We start from the raw sequence: 22,320 nt of genomic DNA on the forward strand, positions 1-22,320 counted from the left end.
AAATTGTGACAGTTCTATCTAAGGACTTCGTTAGAAAGTTAATAAAATCAGTGTTGTGTTGGTGTCATTCTATAGCAAAGATCCACCACTGGAAAGTACATACTTTTTTCCCCAGACAGATTAAAACATTCATTTGGTAACATTTCTATATAATTAAAGTAAAAGCTCAGGCTGAGTTAAAAGTAATAATGCAAAAACTGTACAATAAGGCAAAATTCCAGAATGTTGGTCTGATAGCAAAAAAAAAAAAAAAAAAAAACTAATATAAAAACAAGGATGACATGGTTTTTATTAACAATCCTTTACTACAAACTTTGAATCATTAATCTCAAATGAAATAAACAAGACAAAAGAAATACAATACAGTTGTGCTTATAGGTTGTCCTAATTCATCACTTAAAATTCTTATTTAATTCATTGTCTCTTCTACTTCCAACATTTGTGAAAACAACTAATAATCATATTGTTTCTTCTATAAATTTTGTTTACCAACATAACTGGCCCTATAAAATCTAGCCAAAAGTTTAGAGTATTGGTATTTATTCAATTCTCATGTCCTTATCAGGATGTGTCTATATATATAGTAAAATAATAATTCCAAGGATTCTGAAACATTTCCTCATAAATCATTTTAGTATTTATTATCTCATAAAGGGAAAATGTATCCAGTAACTTAATTTCCAAGTTATTTATGTTATGTCACATAGTAGGAAACATTTTTCACTGTTGTGTTCATTCTCTGTTCATTCAATTATTACTTATTGTGTGCCTGCCATTTTCACAACACTAAGGGTGTTGAACAAAATAAGTAAGGTTCCCACCTTAAGAATACCCACATTGCAGTACAGAAGACAACCAATAAGAAATATATATGTAAAGGGGAGAGAGAGTATGTTGATAGGACTGGTTTAGATGAGTTGGTCAGGGAGGACCTTCTAGAGGGAGTTATTTGAGCAGAGACCTGAAAGAAGTTAAGTAGTGACCTCACAGGTATCTGGAGAGAAGTATGCTACAGGCTAAAGTCAAAGTTAATGTACATGTCTTGGTTGAAAATTAATAGGAAGGCCAGTGTGGCTCAGATGAATTGAAAAAAAGAAAGAGCGATATCCAGGGACAAAATTGTGTAGGGTTTTATAGGACCTATAAAACTTTATTACCAAAGCTTGAAGAAATAGTACAAGAAAACATCTTATTATATGAATGATGAAATGAAAAAACACTGCATTCATCATTAGACAAGGCTTTATAAAACTGTTCCCTGGACTCTGTAATGAATTAGCTATTGTTTTAGGCAACTGGAGAAATGACATGCAAAATACTTTGATGCAAACTCAAGATATCCCCAACTATCTTTAGTGCAACCCAACATTCTTTTTAAATTTTATAAATATAGCTTAATTTAAGTAATTTTATATAAAAAAATAGTTTCCACGTTTGTTCAGTAAGCATATGACACAGTCCCTGCTCCATGATGAATATATAATCTGATAGAAAAAGTGATATATCTACATAGAAAAGAGAAAAATGAGAGAGCATAGTCAATACCATTATAAGAGAAGTTTGTTTTGTGTATGAGTAGGGAGTTGGGAGTCCACATAACTTATTTAATATACAAACTGGGACATTTTTGAGAGTGAAAGGGGAGACTATTGATAATCTCACTGGGGAATTCCCACTGTGGCACCGTATGTTAAGGATCCAGTGTTGCTGCAGCTGTAGCATAGGTGGCAGCTACAGCTCAGATTTGATCCCTGGCCTGGGAACTTCCATACCCCACGGGTGTAGCAAAAAAAAAACCCAAAAAAACAAAAAACAAACAAAACAAACAACAACAACAACAAAACTTGTTTGGAAAAAATCGTGAAAATTGTCACTGTTCCAAGCAATTCAGAATGCAAATTAATGATATGGCCGTAGAATTCCATATTAAGTACTCATGGTGGGGCAGAGACTAAATCTACTGTCTTCACCATCATATCCTTTACACACATACGTTAGCGTTTTAGATAATAATTATAATTTATGAACATTTAACATAGTTTTGAAATTATGTTAATATTTCCTTCTAGATTTTCCCCCAAATGCTAAGAGCTAGGTGTTATTTTGATTATTTCACAGATGAATAAACAGGACTGAGGAAGTCAGGTAATTAGCTGGAGACTACACAGATGCTAGGTGCAAAGATTCAGAAGCATTTTTGCATTGATGTAAAATCCATGATTTTGTCCATGATGCAGCATTACCTTATACCCATATGCACACTCACTGAGTTGAGTCCCATGTGGCTCCATTCTTGCACAGAGGTCCCAACTAGCAGAAAGCTTAGTACTTAGTACACATCTCATTTCATTCTGCTCTGATAGGATTCATGTTGGAATCACTGGTGTCTTAAACATTTTTTCCACTAAGAATAAGGGAAAAGTACTAGCATTTATTAAAAAAAAAAAAAAAAAAAAAAAAGGCAAAGAAAAAAAAGAACCCACAAAACCTTTCTTCCTGCTCTGCCCATTCTCTGACATGATGTATCCTGATATTTCCTAATATTCATTTAAGCAATTTGTGTACAGTTTCTTTAGGTGATCCCTATAAATCAGAATCCCTCATCTTTCACCTTTAATAGTCAGCTCCAAAAATCAGTGGTTTCTGAGTAAATTTATGCATCTATAACTGGTTTCCACTCTTAAAATTTGAGTAATCCCTGCAGACATACAGTTTTCCTATTTCTAAAACTATTATATTGTTTAACCTTCCTGGGTACCCCAAAAATTATAGTGGTTTTATTTTAGCTATTATAGTTACTAATAGTCTTGTGATTTTAGAAAATACCATGAGTCAATCACCAGAGTCATTAATCAATACACTAGGAACAGGCTTATGGGGAAAAATGCATTATAGAGCTCACACTTGTGGAAAATACTCAGAACTTGTCTAGGTAATTTATACTCAATGAAAAAGTCTGAATAAAATTGTTATTTTAAGAAGTAAATTCTTTCTTCATCCAGAAATTTTAAAAGTGTTAAAGATGAAGGCAGTACAGAAACTGACCAAAAGAATAGCCAGTTTAGGAAACTGAAGTCTAGAAAACTTCTAGGCAAAAAAAAAAAAAAAAAGAAGAAGAAGAAGAGCAAGGGGGACTATGAAACAATAATTGACTGAGGGATAACCAACATATTTTTCCCATTCAAAAATGTTATTTGCATAGTATATACATTCTATGTATCTCTAAATGTCTTACATTCATATTTAACATGAATATTAAGCTCAAAATGACCACTTTTAATTACTGTAAATGCATCAATTTTAAAGGCATGTTTCTTTAATGTACACTTTAATTGCTCAAATACACTTATTAATCATTACTGGACTTTAATGTCCAGTTCACAAATATATTTTGATAATAATTATAAAAGATTAACATTTGGAGAAAGATATAAGCATAATTATAACAAGAAAAAACCTTTGATTTTTTGCATAAAAATTCTTTGTAGATTTAGAAAAATAATAATTCTAAATAGTTCTCATACCTTTATTAATATTAGTATAACTCATAACAACTTTTCTATTTTTTCAAAGAAATCAACTTAAAAAGTTCTAGCCAAAGTTTAATGCTATGTGAATTCATATGAATAGGAATTTGAAGATTTATTACAGTGATTACACATCAACAGATATAAATATGTATTTATGATTAGGATTTTTTTCCCTTAAAGCAAGTGAACCATAAGGACAAACTCCTGGAGCAGAAAATAAACCATTTCAATGCCTCTTGATAAATAGACAGTATTGACTATTTCTATATGATGCATGACAATGTGACAAATAAATTACCTTCATTAAAGATTCACATGAAGGATTAATGAGCATTAGTTAGGCAGCAAAAGCACAAAAAATGTTTATGAAAAATTACATTGAAAGTAAGAAGTTGAGCAGCAGAGAATCTCGTTGTAATAATTTGTCTTATCTAGAGATTCTCTACTGCACCTAAATGATAAATGTAACTGAAAAGCGACCAAAGTTCCATACTTAACATGCAAAACTTAAGCTAATCACAACTCTGGAGGATTTTTGTCTTCTGTGACTCACCTACCTAGAAGATAAATGATTTATAAATTCATATTTGTTTCTGTTAATATTTATCCATCAATAAATCTCCAGATTTACATTATAAAATTTGCATAGCATGAAATTAAAAGTAAAGATATTTCTTAAAAATTCACTGTCAATGAAAAATGTTAAATGTTTTAAATATGAATTTTCTTTTGCTTTCAATGCATAGAGCTAAATTAAATTTTATTTATTTCTATACAAGCTACAAATACTTTTTGGATAAAAGATACTTTACTAAATAAAACAGAAAAATTATTAAACTTTATCTTATTAAGCAGGATTTACATTTTCTTCCCTTTGGAATATTGTCCAAAATTAATGTTTTCTACTCACCAAGCACTGCCATCTTGTGGACTCCTGTTAGTTCCAGAAAATACTGGATTATATATAAATATATGCATAAATATATATAATAATATATATATATGGAGTTTTTGGTCAACTATTTGAAAACCCTAACTCCTAATGTAGGGAAGAACAAGTATCCATGTTAGCCACTGTGCAATAATATTGATTTTATCCCTGTGAACATCCACATGTCAGGCACGCTGTCCTACTATTTTACAGTAGATTTCCGTGCTAGCAGGACACATCCTTACATTCTTACATAGTCGAGGCTCTGTGACCACAGTTTAATTAGACTGTGACTCAATGGTTAATAGGAATATCCAGGGACCTGCTTTTATCTTTTAGAGGGATTTAGACACTGCTCTGACAACTGCTATATGAAGCATCAGTTTTTTAATTGGCAAAATTTGACCTCATAACACAATCTAGTAAATACCTGAAAAAACTATTAATCAGATTTTTCCTTTTTTTTTTCAAATAGAGATCTGTGTTCAGTAAGACTTCTTGGTCAAGCTTTTGATCTTTGCATCTTAGTTCCTTCACTCCTAAAATGGGTTTATTTATCCCTGTAAGGAGTAAATAAATTAATATACACAGAAAAACACTGTCCAGAACACATTAACTGCTATAGAAATTTATTAGATCCTATTAGTCCTACACCCAGATCTCTCATGTCTGGTTAACACACCCTTCTGGCAGCTATGTCTTCTCCAGAGAAGTTCCCTTACCTCGGAAAGTGTGTTCCCTGTCCTAATTGCCCCTCACTTCCCCCTGATGGTAGCCAGCAACCAGCTGATGCCGGGAAAGCAATTTAAGGATTCTCTTTACTTTCTGTTGACTTACCAAATCTACAGTGAAATTTGTTTTCCAGAGCCCGAAGTGGGACTAGTCTTAAATTAATTTCTGGCAGGGACCACATCTTTGATTAGAATTTTTGTTTGTCTGTCTGTCTGTTTGTTTGTTTTCCCCCTCATCCAGTTCTGCTTCTTTTAATTCCATCTCCTGGGGACACTCTATCAATAAATCACATTCAAAGGAATCTCCTTCTCAGACTGTTTCTAGGAAACTGACCTAAGACCATAAATGTTCAGTATTACTGTTGTTATCATTAAGCTGTCTAATGTTCTGATTTAATCAGGATAACTTTTTAGATTAGCTTTGTCATCTCTAATGGATAAACTATACAGTCTTCCAGTAATCTGCATTCATCTTTTATTTCAGCTAATTGTTCATAACTTTGACAAGCATAGTCAGGTCATATTTCTTTCGCCAGTTTCTAGGATACAGATTTTGTTTTTCATTAAGGGCTGGGGTCTGTTAACTTTAAACAATGAATTGTTGGAAGTTTAGAGTGAATGCTTTTAAATGCAAAGTTTGAATCCTAAATTGAACTTGTGCCATGGACTAGCACACCCAGTTGAGTAAATTCTTGTCTCTGACCTGCTTGCGTTTGCAATTGAATAGAAATAATTTGAAAACTCCTTAGCAAAGCAAGAAATTTAGTTTGCAATTTGAAAAGAGTTAACAATTACCTTTATTTCTAGACACAGGCTCCTGGGATTAAAAAAAAATCCTCTATAGTGTGAAATATTCGACAGTGAAAAAGAAATTACTGCCACCCAGTTTGTGTAATTACTTGAACTCTAAACTTGGAATTCACTTACTCAGAGTTGTTTCAGTTGTAGACCATGAGAAAATGCCAATTTACTATTGTTTCTATTATAAATACACTTTTCTTTATCTTTTGTTTTGCTAATGGTGTTTCGAATTATATGGACGTAAAATTTTATTTTGTCTTGTGACATATTATAGTTTTTAAGCAGAACTCTGTTGCTTCTGACTCTAGGTAACAAATATAATGAAAATGCATGTCTCAAAAACTTATAGAAAGAAGAATTAGTATTTTGTTTTGTTCCAACAAGATAACTGAAACTTAATATAATAATTCAGCCTGCCTTTGTATTAAGGTAATTTGATTTTTAAACTATATTGCAAATGTTCTCTCTTGCATTCCTCACAACATCTTTAAAAATACCTTGATCTGGTCCTAACCAAGTGTCAGTTAGATAGTTTTATTTTCTTGCTACTTTCAGGATCCTAGCCCCTGGCTCTATTTTATAGCTGAAATTTTTGACAACTTGTTATATTAGGTCATTTATCCTAACCCAGTAGCTACCCTAACTAAGCAGTTTCTATATGTTGAACTTTCTCATTTAAACAGCTTATCCAATCTTCATCATAATCATATTGTACAAATATTACTGTCCCATTTTTGGATACGTAAATTGAGGTTCAGCAAGATTAGAATATAACAAAGCAATACAATATAATGATAAAATATAAAGAGATATACGCTTAGAGTGAGTCAGACAATTTGGAATTTTTCCTCTGACAGTTATTAGCTGTAATTTTCCACTGGTTCACCTATTTGAGTGTCAGACCTTTAACACTAAAGACGATTATAATGGCAGTAATAACTACATCTAGTTCTTTGTACTAAACTTACATGCAATATCGTATTAAACCTACAATTTCTTCCGTTAAATGCACTTTACAAATGAGAAGACTAAGCTAAATAGTTTACCTGAAGGTACACAGTCAGTAGATCTTACAGCCATGTCTTTACGATTCCGAAGTCCATGGTCTTATTCACTCACAATGTTGCCTTCTAATCACTGTGTATATGTGTGGCTGGGAGAAGTGGGAAATGTGTAAGTGTGTGGCTTATAGGAACCTCTCAAGTTAGTTCCTATACCAGCCCCACCCTACATCTCCATAACACTTTAAACAGTGCTTTGCCTACAAATACGTATCACTACTTACTGCTGGTACTCCCAGTTGTCCTGATCTCAGTCTCCATTCTAAAACAAGCATCCAAAATATTTATCTATGATCCATTTATTAACTCAAGCTGCCAAATCAGCTTCATCAACAGTGTCAGTGACATGTTCGAACAGAGGTGAATTGAGTGACCACATATGGAATCTATTAACTTGAGAGGGAGGTTGAACTACCTTAAAACTTAATGTCCCCTCAACTTCTGTCCACAAAAATACTTCATAGTAACTTTGTGAAAATGACCTTTTCTCTTGTTCATTGACAGTACATCCAGATTCTGGAAACTGCCTACATTATTTCTCAGTGTCTGTTTTTAGCTCAACTGCAAACACGATCTTTGATTCCCATTCTCAAGGCCAAAATAAGTTTATATAAATCTTAGAAATTTTGCAATGAGAATTTTAAAATGTGGAAAAAATCTACTCTTAAAATTTAGAAAGATTTAAAAAAATACATATATAGATATTTTTATTCTAACTATTCATTTTTTTTTCATCAAATATGTATTGAGCAAAAACATACCAGGCATCCTGTTGGGTTTTAAGGATATGCTGAAAAAGACAGTAGACTTAGTCTTTGCCCCACCAAGAGTATTTTAATGTGGCCAATAGTGACATTTTCTATCACAATGCAGGTATACTTCAGCAATGTAGAAAAATACTGCCTTCTAATTTCAGGTTGTATCTCCTTTTTCTTAGTAGCAATGGATAATTAATGATACAGTTTTCTATAATTTCCTTCATGGTATCATTTATTCCAAAACTCAAAATGGTAGCTAGCATCATCATCTACAAACTTCAATAAACAAAATAATCATAGTGACAATTTTTAAAGCCTTACTGTTTCAGCCAGTAACTTACTAGATTCCACTATTCAAGTATCTTTACATCAATTGCTTTATCAAAACAAGAGGCAAAAGAGTCATAAAGAATAATGGAATTGCAAATACAAAAAAGATTACAAGACAAATAGTAAGTATTAAAATACTTATGACACATACTGTGTTATTCAGTATCCAGTGTAAGTGCAGAAATACATCAAACTATAAGTACAAAACAAACTATTTAAAAAACAAAAAGTTATAATTATACTTATTTGACAGAGATAGCATTAAATCTCACATTACAGGAATAACTAGAAAAGGATAAAAACCAGGGTTTTGATAAATGTAGCCCATTAGCTGAAAATTTTACTATAAATCATGAAATTGAGCATATAATAAAAATAGAGAAGCTTGTGATTTTTAGGTTTTCCTTTTTATAGCCGACAAGGATAAAGTAACTAGACTCCCTAGGAGAGTTGCATTATTAATTGGGTAGTGAACAAATCAATTGCTATATCCATTGTGTTCTCTCTAAATCTTTTGACCCAAAGCTTCTGATGTGTACACACATTATTAGGGAGAAGAATGGTTATTTTTTGACTTGTTGTATTAAAGAGTGTTGAATTGCACACGATTAGTCATTGAAATTGTTTTTAAGGACTTCAGAGAGTTCGTATGCAGTTTCATTCCCTTTTCTCTATTTTAAAAAAATTAACAGCACACCAGTTATGAGACATGAACATCATTGCTCATGTGTATATTCCTGTTTTTATACGCTGTGGATATGGAAATATATCATTTAAGTAATCGTCTTATTTGTCAGGGAAGCAAACGGAAGATAGTCTGTTTTGTGGCACTAAATCAATGATAGCAATTATGATGAAAGTCTGCAATAGGTAAAGCCATAAAACCTGGACATTCAATTAGGACAATAGATAGACAGAGCTCACCTAGAAACTTTTGCCATATTTCAAAATGATACTAAAGTTCAAATTTAGAAATGATAAATAAAATTAAGTTCAAGATGTTAACTAAAACAACATTCAAGTAAAATAAAGCCAAGCTCGCAGGAAAGAAAAAAAAATCTGAGCTATCAGAAATGAAAAAGAACTAAAATCCAGAAATAAAATCCTGACTGAAATCTGGTAACACTCTAAGTCCTGAGGAAATCTGGACAGCAAGGTGGATTATTTATTTGTCATGGAAATAGACCCTAGCATCTAGGAGCTTGAGGATAACTGGTCATGTTGATATAAAGGACAAGTCTTCCCAATTCTGCCTGAGAGAGGAAGTTAGAATTCTGGAGAGGGTGTGGAGAAAAGGGAATCGTCCTACACCGTTGTTGAGAATGTAAATTGGTACAACCACTATGAAGAACAGTATGGAGGCTCCTCAGAAAACTAAAAATAGGACTACAACATGGTCCAGCAATCTTACTCCTGAGTATATATATTATATGACTGAATCACTTTGCTGTATAGCAGAAATTGGCATGACATTGTAAAGGATATGCTGAAAAAGACATATATATTTTAATTAAAAAAACACCATGGGCAAAGAAATAATAATAATATCATATCTGCACCAAGACAAGCTTTTAATAGGCTAGTTTCCTAGGGAACTAGAATGGCTCTTGCTGACTCTGGGAGAAAGATTGCAATTCTCCCATAAGAAACAAAAACCTCAAGCAAACACAATACATGGGGCTTATGTGCCAAATACATATTACCACACAGTATAAAAAATGTACTAGAGAAACTTAACATGGAATCTTCAGGGAGTACTCACTGAAGAATCATATCAGAACTTCTAAAACATTTTAATTGTCTTGGTTAAACATACTATTAAGAAAGAACCTTAGAAGAATGGGGAAAAGTGCAATTAACCAATTAGTCTCAATACACTTCTGAAAATGAATAATAAGATGTTAATATTCAGTGTATCAGCTTATATTAAAATATTTTTAAGGGCCAAGCACAATTGGTATAAAACAAAGTGGTATGTGAGACTGAAGAATGACCTCAAAGCCAACTATATTTTAATAGCTTCCTGAATCATTTTATAATCTTCAGACTCTGACATACTAAAAATATAACAAATGCTTGTTTTTATGACAGTAACAAAACATTTGAAAAGGATTTTAACTAAATGCTGATAGAGAATGAAAAACCGTATAGGAGAAAGTAAACAGTAATTTTAAAAGAGACCTAGCCTAGTTCAATATATCCATTTTTGGCACAGGCAGAAAATCCAATCTAAATTCAGATTTTCAGCTTTCCTACTGTGTACCATTTTTACTTTGTATCCTTCTTGGAATTATGAAATGTTATGCTATATAAAACTGAAACTTATTTTAAAAACCAAATAAGTGTTTTTGAGCCCCAGAATACTCATTTACCTGTAAAATTTGAGAAAATGCCAATTTTGTGTAAATACTTCTTTCCTATTCTAAAAATATTTTATAAGACATTGACTCAACAAACACTATTAGTATAATAAAAAATAGTATTTCAATTAATGATAGTCTTTAATATAATTGTCCATTACCTTCTTTTCCCTAAAAGTTCTGATAAAACAAATCAAAAGTTGAAATAACCTCAGAAATCTAACCTTAAATAAATTTCAAATATATCAAAAATTATCTGTGACTGATGCGTGAGCAACAAATGAAATTCTCATTATAACAGTTATAAGAACTCCTATTTTTAAATGTGAGAAGATCTTGAATTTAGAGTCAAGTTGAGCACTGTGAGAAGAGAATGAAGTACTTCACTTGTACTCTGTGGGTCTTCTTTGTGTAAAGCTACATGGATACTTTTAATAAATTCTTCATGAAATATCAAATTTAGTCTACTTAGTGACTAACTGAAAGTTAGAAATTTTACTTTCCTAACAGCTATATGTAAAAGAATGAAATTAGAACATTCTCTTAACACCATACACACAAAAAAGCTCAAAATGGACTAAAGACCTAAACATAAGGCTGGATACTATAAAACTCCTATAGGAGAATATAGGCAGAACATCCTCTGATGTAAATCTCAGCAATATCTTTTTTGATCCACCTCCTAAAGTAATGAAAATAAACAAATGGGACCTAATTAAACATAAAAGCTTCTGCAAAGCAAAGGAAACCATTAAAAATAAAAACAAACAAACAAGTAAAAGGCATCCCACAGAATGGGAGAAAATCTTTGCAAATGAAGCAAATGACAAGGGATTAATCTCCAAAATATGCAAACATCTCATGCAGTTTAATATCAAAAAAAACAGCCCAATAAAAAAAAAAAAAGGTTAGAAGATCTAAATAGACACTTCTCCAAAGATGAACAGATAGCCAAAAGGCACATGGAAGGATGCTTAATTAACATCACTAATTACTAGAGAAGTGCAAATCAAAACTACAGTGAGGTGTTACCTCACGCCAGTCAGAATGGCCAGCATCAAAAAATCTACAAACAGCATATGCTAGAGAGGGTGTAAAGAAAAGGGAACCCTCCTACACTGTTCATGGGAATGTAAATTGTTACAACCACTGTGGAGAACAGTATGGAGAGTCCTTAAAAGACTAAATATTGAACTACCATGTGACCTAGCAATCCCACTCCTGGGCATATACCTAGAGAAAACAATAATTTGAAAAGATACATGCATCTCATTGTTCATCACAGCATTGTTTGCAATAACCGAGATATGGAAGCAACCTAAATGTCCATCTACAGAGGAATGAATAAAGATGAGGTACATATACAATAGAACATTACTCAACCATAAAAAGAATGAAATAATGCTATTTGCAGCAAGATGGATTGACTTAGATATTATCCTATTAAGTGAAGTAAGTCAGAGAAAGACAAATATCATTTGATATCACTTATATGTGGAATTTAATTTAAAATGATACAAAATTATTTATAAAATAGAAAAAAACTTACAGATTTTGAAAACAAACTTATGGTTACCAATGGAGAAACCATGGAGGAAGGTTAAATTGGGATGATAGAATTAATACATATACACTAATATATATGAAACAGATAGCTAACAGGGACCTACTGTATAGCACAGTGAGACCTACTCAATGTTCTGTAATAATGTACAGGAAAAAAGAATGGATATTATGTATATGTATAATCGATTCACTTTGCTATATGTAAACTTGAAGCTGAAACACTGTAAGTCAACTATACCACAATAAATTTTTTTAGAAAGTTTACTTTTCATAACATTTGTTAAAATATTTGAAACTTTTAAAAATTGTTCATATGTACGTAATTATCAGCTAGTGCAATATAACATTTCAAAATTCCCTAGCATCTGCTGGAATATAATACATTCCTTTAAGTGATAAATATCGGCTAAATCTTCCTTAGAATCAGCATTCAATTTGTCATTGAAGTTTTCTGTGGAATACAGGTCAAATAACATTTAAGCACCCATAATTATTTCAGCATTTAGATTCTCTCTACTGTTTTCGTTATACTTATACAAAACACATAGAAGGAGCTCCTCAGCTAATAATTTTGGTGGGGTTGAGGATAACAGAAATGTTATTTTTCATATTTTATAAATACCTATTTTGAGTTAAGTTCCTGGTTATGTTATCTTATTTGAAAACATAAAGTTATGTTACTGTCAGTCTTTGAATGAGAAAACTGAACCTCAAAGAGTTAGTTAAATACCCTCTCAATTCAAACCATCATAAGTCATCTGGTCAGAATTTGACTATGCAACTTCTGGAAGTCCCAGTGAATTGAACTAAGTGAGGAAGATATGGGGTGGGGGGATTTGGGGACAGAAGAAATGCCATTATTTATGTTTACCAGTTGACTCTATAGGATACACCTGCTTAAGATAATATCTATAAAAAAGGTTTCTGATCCTTCTCAGTTGACAGCCTGTGGCACCACCTGTCTTAAACACATGTTCATGAAAATTAAATAATTAATATTATTAATTTACCTTTATTATACTTATTATATTGGATGTGAGTTCAGTTAAGTTAAAATTTAAATAGTAATAGTAGTAGACGGGGGAGGGTTCTATTTCAAGTTAATTAATCCATATGGAAAGTTTTGAAGTTAGTTACATTTTCTTTCAATGTACATAAATAATCTTCAGGTCTCTGTTGCAGTATTCAAAAAGACTGACTAAAGGCATTTGCCAGGCTCCCCATTGGAAACTGGGCAGAGCCAGAGCGATAAATGTATTACCATGGTAGGTAGGTTGATAGGTAGGTGGATAGAAAGAGTAGAGGGGGAAGAGAGAGACTTTTCTCTTTTTTTTTAATCTCACATTTCATGATCAACCCACCAGCAATTCTGGTCAACACTACTATTACATTTTTACAAGAACCAATCACTTCTCACCACTTCATCATTACTATCACTACCACTAACTACCTTTCTAGTTCAACTCATTTATATTTTTCATGCTATTTTGAAAATGGCCTTTTAGGTCATGGATATCCTCCTGCTTCCCTTTCCCCCTGTTGCTGCATTGTCCTCACACTGTCTCAGCTCTACCCAACAATCAGAGAACACTTTTAAAATATAAATCCCCATGTCCTTCTCACCCCTGTGGCTCTCTAGCTCTCTTTATAAGCTTAAATTTTCTTCACAGCACTTGGTACTACTTGACAAATATGTATCTGTTTGTGTATTCTTGTTCTTTCTACTATAATGAAAGCTCCATGAGAGCACAGACTTCTTTTTTCATTTAGAGAATTCCTGAACTATCATGATCCTCAACTAGTATTTGTTGAACAAATGAGTAAATGAATGTAGCTCCGGCATGTCTTAACTGAAGAAGTTTTTGCTGATCATGTCGACATGATGGCTTAAGTGCCCCTCTTCCATGCCTTCTTTGCAATAGAGTATACAATTTCCATTTCTTTATTCCACATTGTTTCATATTTCACAAGTTTGGGTTAATCTCTCCCATTAGGCTGCTCTTTGAGAATAGAAAACTCTCCCTTCTTTTTAATTTCAATGCTTTCATAGTGCCAGTCACCTAATACACACTCAGCACAAATTGGAATTGAATGAATGGGTGCATGGATGAATGGATAAAGGCTAAGCATCCTTAAGAAGTAGTTCAGATCTTTCTGTAATCATGAAGAGCAACTGTTCTTTGAACATAAAGTGCAAAATTATATAGATATCTGAATCAAATACGTGTGATCTTGCAACACATCGGACACTTAGTAGAGGCTTTGTTGTTTGAGTTGAACTTTTAGTAAGTAATCCAAGTGTTTCAACAATTGAATTTTGTGTATTTTCAGAAATCATCTATAGCTGGGTATTTAATGAATTCCCTTCCTTTGTGGCGGAAGACAGCCGGCGGTTCATTTCCCAGGAGACAGGCAACCTTTATATTTCTAAAGTCCAAACATCAGATGTTGGCAGCTATATTTGTCTGGTGAAAAACACAGTGACGAACGCTCGAGTACTTAGTCCTCCAACACCACTCACTCTACGTAATGATGGTAAGTTGCGTGGCCTGGATTGAAATGGTCAGTTACCTCAAACATGAAAAATTAAGTGAGTATAATCTTCAGAAATACCGAATCACTATGCTGTACATCTGAAGCTAAGACTGTATTGTAAATCAACTATATATACTTCAATAAAAAAAAGGCTTAAAAAAGATGTATTTATGTTCTAAGCACTTAAATCTAGTGCAAATAAAATAAAGTGGCATTTGTCATATTTAGAAACTCTACTCTTTTAGTCTAAGATTATGCATACCTTAGAATAATATTTTTGACATAGGAAAGTGATGATATATAGAGGAAAAATATTAACCGATGCCAGAAAGGGAGAGGGATTCTGAAAAGATGAACTGTAATAAAGACTCCACAGTTCTCTTTTTTGCTCCTTAGTGCTTCTGTTAGCATATGTTTATGAATTGCAAGCGTTTCACCATTTTTTTTTTAATTTTAGCTACCTTCAAATTGAATGTTCAGCTTTTAGTATAGTTATAATTGTAATTATTACTTTTCCAATAATAGGAGCAGTTGGAACTTTAACTTTTAAGTGCAGTTCAGGCAGAAATGATGATTCTGTGATTATAGGTATTGCCATCTATTCAAAGTATCTTCAAATTTAAATACCTCATTTGTAGTTATAGACTTTTATACTTAAGCATCACATTAAAGAAGTCAAGTGCTATATTACAGTTGATATGTGATATGTGGCTTGCTCTGTCAAGCAATAAAAAATCTATGAAGGAATTATTGAGAAGTAAGCTTGAGAATCCTGATAGATTGTGAATCTTAAAAAATAATCTACTTCAACTCTGGTCTTTTATGTGCTTAGTTTTAGAGTATATGCTGCAGTATGTATAGCCAGAGTTTCATATATATATATTTGTAATAATCCTATAATCCCGTCATGTAAAGAGTATAAATGCAATATCTATTTCAGAGATGAGGAAGCCAATATTAAAGAAATGAAGAGACCTGCCAAAGGTCACAGAGCTAAGTAATAGCATAGCATGGATGAATAGATGGGAAACAAGAATGGAAATTAGGAGACCAATTTAGAGGCTACTAGAACTAAAGCCAAGAGATGAGGAGGGATGGAATGAAAGCAGTGGTAATAGCATTGGAAGGTAGAAAATATGCCTCAGATATTAAGAAGGTAGAATTACCAAAATGTAATGACTAATTAAACATGGCACTCTGGAGTAAGAGGAACTTTTACTTCGTTTATTGAATGGGTAATGAATCTTTTCATGAAAAGAACTAAGACAGATTGAGGAATTGATGAATGAAGAATTAAGGAACAGATTGAGGAATTGATGAATGTAAGAAATTCAGTTTTGCATATGATGAGATAAGATGTCCATGGGAAATCTATGTAGTAATATGCAGTAGGTATGCTAATAACATATTACTGTGTAGTAATATACAGTATGTCAGCTAATACTATTACTATGTAGTAATATGCAGTAGTATCCTAATATGCATGAGAGGACTGCATTAGAAAAAGAGACTTGAATCATCACTGTGCATTCCATTACTACAATTAAAGCTATGATGTGCATATATTATGCAAACTTAAAGATTATATGAGAATGACTATAGGGTAAATAGAATAATAAAAAATAGATATGCATTTTTAAAACTTTTCTAATTTAAAAACTTACCTAATTAATAGCTTGGAATTGAGGTGACTCTCTACAAACCATTACCATAAGGTTTCTGAGTATTTTATCATTAATTCCTTAAGAATTTGAAGCATCTTTGTTTGAAAATTCTAACATTTTGCTGACTAGCCAATAACAAGTTCCACTTACACTCCCAATGTATGTAATTATACTGTACAGTTGGATAGTATCTGAGGTGGAGGAGACTCTTCTGCATTCTTTTTGCACAACAGACCTAAACATTATATTGACCATTGCAAGGGAGAGTAACCCAGGTGAAATTCAGGATCCAAAAGTTGATGTCACCTATACTAGTGATTTAAAAATTTAGTACCATGTTCAACAGTCCCTTGTACTTTTATTTTGTGGTCCAAATGCATCAATTAACTTTACCTTCTACTTTCCATGGTCAAAGCTTTCAAGGATAATCAATTTTTTTGCCGGTATTTAAACACTTTTGCCCTTCTGATTCCATTGCTCTTGTTTGGCAAAACCCCACTCCCAGTGAGCTACTAAACCCTTATTTTGTGACTGCCTGGGAATCTGAGAGCTGCTAGAGACCTATACTTGCTGTGGATTTGTGAGCACCAACCTCAGTATAGCCTCTCAAGCCTAGTAAGTTTCTGCACATGGTTAATTTGTTACTCTCCCAAAGTTTCTGGAAGCTTCTCTGCTTTTCTCAAAAACAAAATAGTTTTTGTAAAGTAGTGGGGAGACAAGCCCCTTCTCTCCCCACTACTTTACAAAAACTATATAAGTAATACATTTATTTTCCTACTAATAAAATTCAAATCTAATTATATCCTCATTTCTTATTCTATCTCAGAAGAGAAGCTCTGTGTCTCTCTTCCTATTAAAACCAGTTCCTTTATCCTTGACTGTTGATTGTCATTCCCTCTGCCCTTTTCAGAACGTTATTCTGTTGGTCGTTATTTCTTATTTAACCACTATGAGGTCATTAAACTAGTAAATAGTTTGTAGTCATCATATTCATTAAATTTACTGAAGCAGTTGAAATTATTGACTCTTCTGTTCTTTTACAAACATCTATATTTTTAAAAAATCATTACTTGAGCAGTACTGTATGAAAAGCTCAATAAAGCAATACAAACAAGTAAAATAAAACTGTTATTTTAAAGTTAACGTTTAAGTTAGAGAGAAACAAATGTAAAACATCTGCAAAATTTCAATCCCACCATTCAGTGACAATCTTTTTTAAGATTTTGTAAGAGAAGTCAGAAAATTCACATTTCTCCTTCTGTAAATGACCTAAGGTTTTTGTTATCTTGGTGATTTTTTTGGTCTACTAATGTTTACTTATTAGTAATACACCCTCATCAAAGAAATGTAATGGTTTATAAGTGCTGATAAGAGAGGAAAAAAAGCAAACCCACATACCATCCTTTTGTAGCCAATTTCACTCCCTAAAGCAAACTTTTTTTAGAGCTGCCCCATGGTCAATGGAAGTTCCTAAGTTAGGGGTCAAATCAGAGCTGCAGCTGCCAGCCTATTCCACAGCCATAGTAATGTGGGGCCTGAGCCGCATCTGTGACCTACACCGCAACTAACGCAAGGCCGGATCCTTGGCCCACTGAGCGAGGCCAGGGATCTAACCGCTGTCCTCATGGGTACTAGTTGGATTCATTCCCACCGCGCCACGACGGAAATTCCCCTTAGAGCCAATTTTTTAACTTCTATTTTTCTCCACAAGGTTCTTAGGTACTACAGGGAATACCTGCGCTTCTTGTTTAATCAAGTTTGGATAATAACTCTTGACTCTCTCATATGATATACATATGCTTCTTCTATTCTCCCTTGTAAATTTATATAATAGTTTTCTGTTGTTTTTGTTTTAGCTTTGACTATGTACTTAAATCTCTACTGTCCTTTTAACTCTTAAAATAATTCTTGGCTTCTTATTATATAAAATGAAGATAATTTCATTCCTACTTTCTCCTTTACATTTCTTTCTTTCATGTCTTCTTTCATCTGCCACTTTTATTCAGACATTCTCTCATGCAAGTGCAACCAAGTCTTCTCCACTTTCCCAGAGACTAACTTTAAAAGCTGAAAATTAGTGGATGCTTATAAATTATTAGTATACAATTATCATTCAGTACCACATTGTTGCAGGCTTTTAACCAATTTGTAGATATGCATACTATACTAGATGTTTTCATAAGGTGAAATTTTAAATTGACTATAACAAGGAAAATAATATTGTGATACATTTTGGATGTGACTTCTCTTAAAATTTTCCTCTACAAGTACAATTCATAGTTTCAATAAGTGTTGAAATATGAACATGAGTCATCACAATGCAAATGATAAATGAAACTATTGTTGTAGTTAAGAAAGTCCACGAAATAAGTAGAAAATGAAAAGAAGTGAGCTTAGGACCAAGTCTTGAGTAGTCCAAATCACACTGGAAAGGTAAAGAATGTAAACCCTACACAAGATGATGAGATGGAGAAGTCAGTGATAATAGGACAAATAGAAGTGTCATGTCCAGGAAGCCAAAGGAAATGAATATATAAGCAAGGAGAGATGGGCATGCTGCTCAAGATGATGGACTGGGTTTCACCTGTCTCCCTTGTGAGAACCTATGACAGGAATTTGTCACCTATCTCCCTTGTGAGACCCTGTAAGAGGAAATTCGTATCATCAATGAAGAGAGGAAGCATTTCACTAAAAAATGAGACATTTTGATATATTTCTGGGAGAATGAGGATGTGAGTTTAAGGACTAAACAGGCAGAGTAACTAAAACCTAGAGTAAAGTTTAATGGAGCTAAATAAGGGGCTAATAACCATGTGCCCAGTGGAAGCCTAATCAAGCTCAGAAATCAAAGTTAGCTAATGGTGGCCATGAGAAATGTGGCCAAACAAAGAGGGACTGAAGGTCTGTATGTTGAACATCTGTTTCAGTGTAATACTGGAATACATTTTTCCCTATCCTTATATACAAAGACTAGAGGGCTTGTCTCTTAACAACATGAGCAAACTGTCCATGGAAAGTTAAATGTAAATAGTAGCATACCATGTAAAAGCTTCTTGTTCTGGCATAGGGATGGCACAGCCTGATGGCCAGTTACTGCCCTCACATCAAAGAGGAGCTGACCCTCCTCTCCCAGGCGATCCCACACAATCTCAGTAGAGAACAAATTGTACAGACAGGAGAATGGACAAAAGCATACAAGTTTCCCAGACTTAACTTTTATATGCAATACTAGATAAACAGTTTCTATTAAAAATTACTGAGCTTACAGAATGTTTACATAATTCATGCCAAGATAATATATTAAAAAAGGAAATGGTATTATTATTATTTTTATGTTCTTATTTTTTGGCCATGCCTGTGGCATATGGAAATCCTTGGGCCAGGAATTGAACCTGTGCCACAGCAACAATCTGAGCCACTACGGGGACAATGCTGGATCCTTAACCCACTGCAGCACAAGGGAACTCTGGGAAAATTGTAATATTATTCCAAAAAGGCATAAATTAGACTAGAATGCTTTTTAATTCAAAAAAACTTTTATATTACTATTTGCTCTCTCTTCAAAAAATAATTGAAAAGTTTGTTCACAAGAAAGGGCATATTCTTGAATGTTTTCTGAAGTAGGTGGCGTATATTAAACACTTAGTCTTAAAATAAAAATAGAATATGATTGTGGATGAATCCATTTTTTGCACTATAGTCGGCTACAATTCCTGCTGAGTTTTACAAACCTCTCAGTGCAGAGACAGGCCTTATAATGGATATTTCTGCAAACTTGGCAAACACCTCTGCAGGGGTTTGAATATAAAAATTGCATTTAATCTGCTGTGACCATAGAGTTAGCTATAAAAATAATTTCAGAACATTGTGTTTTTATACCTCTCTGAAAGAAAGTAGACCTTTCTAAAAAATAGCAGAGGCTCTATACATAGACAAATTATTTCCCTTCAAGTACAAATACAATTTTACTTTATAAACTGTTATAGAATATATTGTCTGGGCTTAGGTGCTCTTCAAGCAAAGCTTGAAACAAAATTTGCTTGTAGGTAATTTATTTGAAATTTATTCCACAGAGCAGGAGTGTGGGATGGGATAGGTTTGAGGAATGAATGTAGTCACAAGAGTCCTGATAAGAGGGAGGCAGAGGGATGTTTGACTACACAGGAGGAGAAAGCAAGAAGAAGCGATGACAGAAGTAGAGATTAAAGTGATGATGTACTTTGGAGATGGAAGAAGAGGCCATGTGCTGAGGAATGCAAGGAATGCAGCTCCAGAAGTTGGAAAAGGCAGGGAAATGGATTTTCTCTAGAGCTTCCAGTGGGAGGGTGGCCTTGCCCTCAAGGGAGGCCACCTTGATTTAGGCCAAAGGAAACTAATTTTGAACTTCTGATCTGCAGAATTGTAAGAGAATAAATGTGTGCCAGCTTAAACTATAGAGTTTATGAAATTTTGTTTCAGAAAACTTATACAAAGACCAAACAGGAGTCTGAAGCAATTTGTTTTTCTTACTTATCTAGTGCAATAGTCATGGCTATTTTAGCAGTGTGTTGGAGCTAGCTTCTTCCTGCTTGTAAGAGTTGATTATGTGCATCTCTTCACTTCCTGGTAGCTTGAGATCAACCATGATGGGAGCATCTACAACATGAAAACTAGCAAAGTCTACATATCAGAGTTCTTACGCCCCCCCCACCCCCAATTCCAGAGAATAGGCTGCTAAACAGTGTTCTGCTTGTAATTCAGTGTCCAAGATCTTAGTCATTGAATCAGAAATAACAAACTTTGATGGAATAAGCATCAATTAAAATGGGTCCATGTTCTGAAACCATACACCTCACATTTGGACTTGAACCCATATTCTTTTAATTAGATTCACTCACCTGGTACCAGGATGTACTGAGGCTCAGGTTCTTTGTGTCTCAGCACAGAAAGAATTCAGCAAGAGGCTCAGTGATAGGCAAGATGTAGATTTATTAACATAGGACACTTGTGAGGAATACAAGTGGTCAAGCAAGGTGGGTCTGCCCTGAGAATTAAGTGGGCTAGAATTTTATAATCAAAGGCAGTTGCGAGGGAAAAAGACTACCTTCTTCCTCATTCTTTGAGTAGATGTCAGGTTTACATCACTAGCTCCTCCTTCACATCAGGCTAGAGAATGTTTGACCCTATAAGGTCAAATTAGGACTTATTCAGATAAGCGAAAATATGTTAATCATCTCATATAATGAGAATATTTACTTCCTTTCTATTCCCATCCTTGCTCTAAGGATCATCATCTTGCTGGAATCAGCCAGTAGGATGTAGGCATCATTCTTTCACTTACTGGTTTGGGGCGTATCTTGTGCTTTTATTGATGGCTTTATAGTTAAGCAAGCCTGCTTCATTTCTTGATGTCCTCCTATGCCTTTTTAAGTGATCATTAACTTACAGTGGTCCCCCTAAAGTTCCATCTCTATCTAAAATCCCCTAGTGGAATTTCTAAAACTACCTGTGTAACTATCCTACTCTACTCAAATCCTCTCTTTTTGTTTTGCTTCTGATGAAATACAGATGGAGTGGACCCTGTGTTTCTCTCTTTCTGATCCCTAAATTGGTTTTGACACTAAAAGAGTAAGATGCAGTGAGGTTGTTCTTAGTTTATTGATCAGTCTGTTTATCACAAGGAAATGTGCCAATTGGAATGGGCTTGAGTATTCTAAGTTTTTCCCTTTTCTCCTCTAAATTCTGTATTGGGTCTTGAATGTTTGACCCTAAACCCAGGAAACTTTTTCTCCTTCAAATCTTTGTTCAACATTTTCAATTTATAGATAGCTCTGGGGGAACTTGAAAAGCTTGTGACAAGAACACTCCTATTGGAGTATATTTATCTACTGTGAAAAAACTGAATCATATTAAGGTTTTATGTCAAGTTCTGCAGGAATATAAGAAAGTATTTGGCTTATATTAATCTTTTACTTATTTTGCTATGTGTCTCTCTGGAAGGCTTATCATCTTGATATGATACAAGTTAAATAAAAACATCAAGAAATCATTGGATGATTTCTGAAGAAAATTAA

General features: G+C 33.5%; 1 protein-coding gene across 2 annotated transcripts in view; it reads left to right on the top strand.

Annotated features, from left to right (window-relative positions):
• CNTN5 (contactin 5) overlaps nt 1–22,320 on the top strand; it is a 1,210,258-nt gene that overhangs the window by 872,112 nt on the left and 315,826 nt on the right. For both annotated transcript variants that reach the window (XM_003129801.6, XM_021102337.1), the window contains exon 8: nt 14,400–14,603. In XM_003129801.6, coding sequence (XP_003129849.3) covers nt 14,400–14,603 — 204 coding nt within the window. The remainder of the gene's footprint in view (nt 1–14,399; nt 14,604–22,320) is intronic.

Source organism: Sus scrofa, chromosome 9 (genome assembly GCF_000003025.6).
Source record: "Sus scrofa isolate TJ Tabasco breed Duroc chromosome 9, Sscrofa11.1, whole genome shotgun sequence".
NCBI classification, from domain to species: domain Eukaryota; kingdom Metazoa; phylum Chordata; class Mammalia; order Artiodactyla; family Suidae; genus Sus; species Sus scrofa.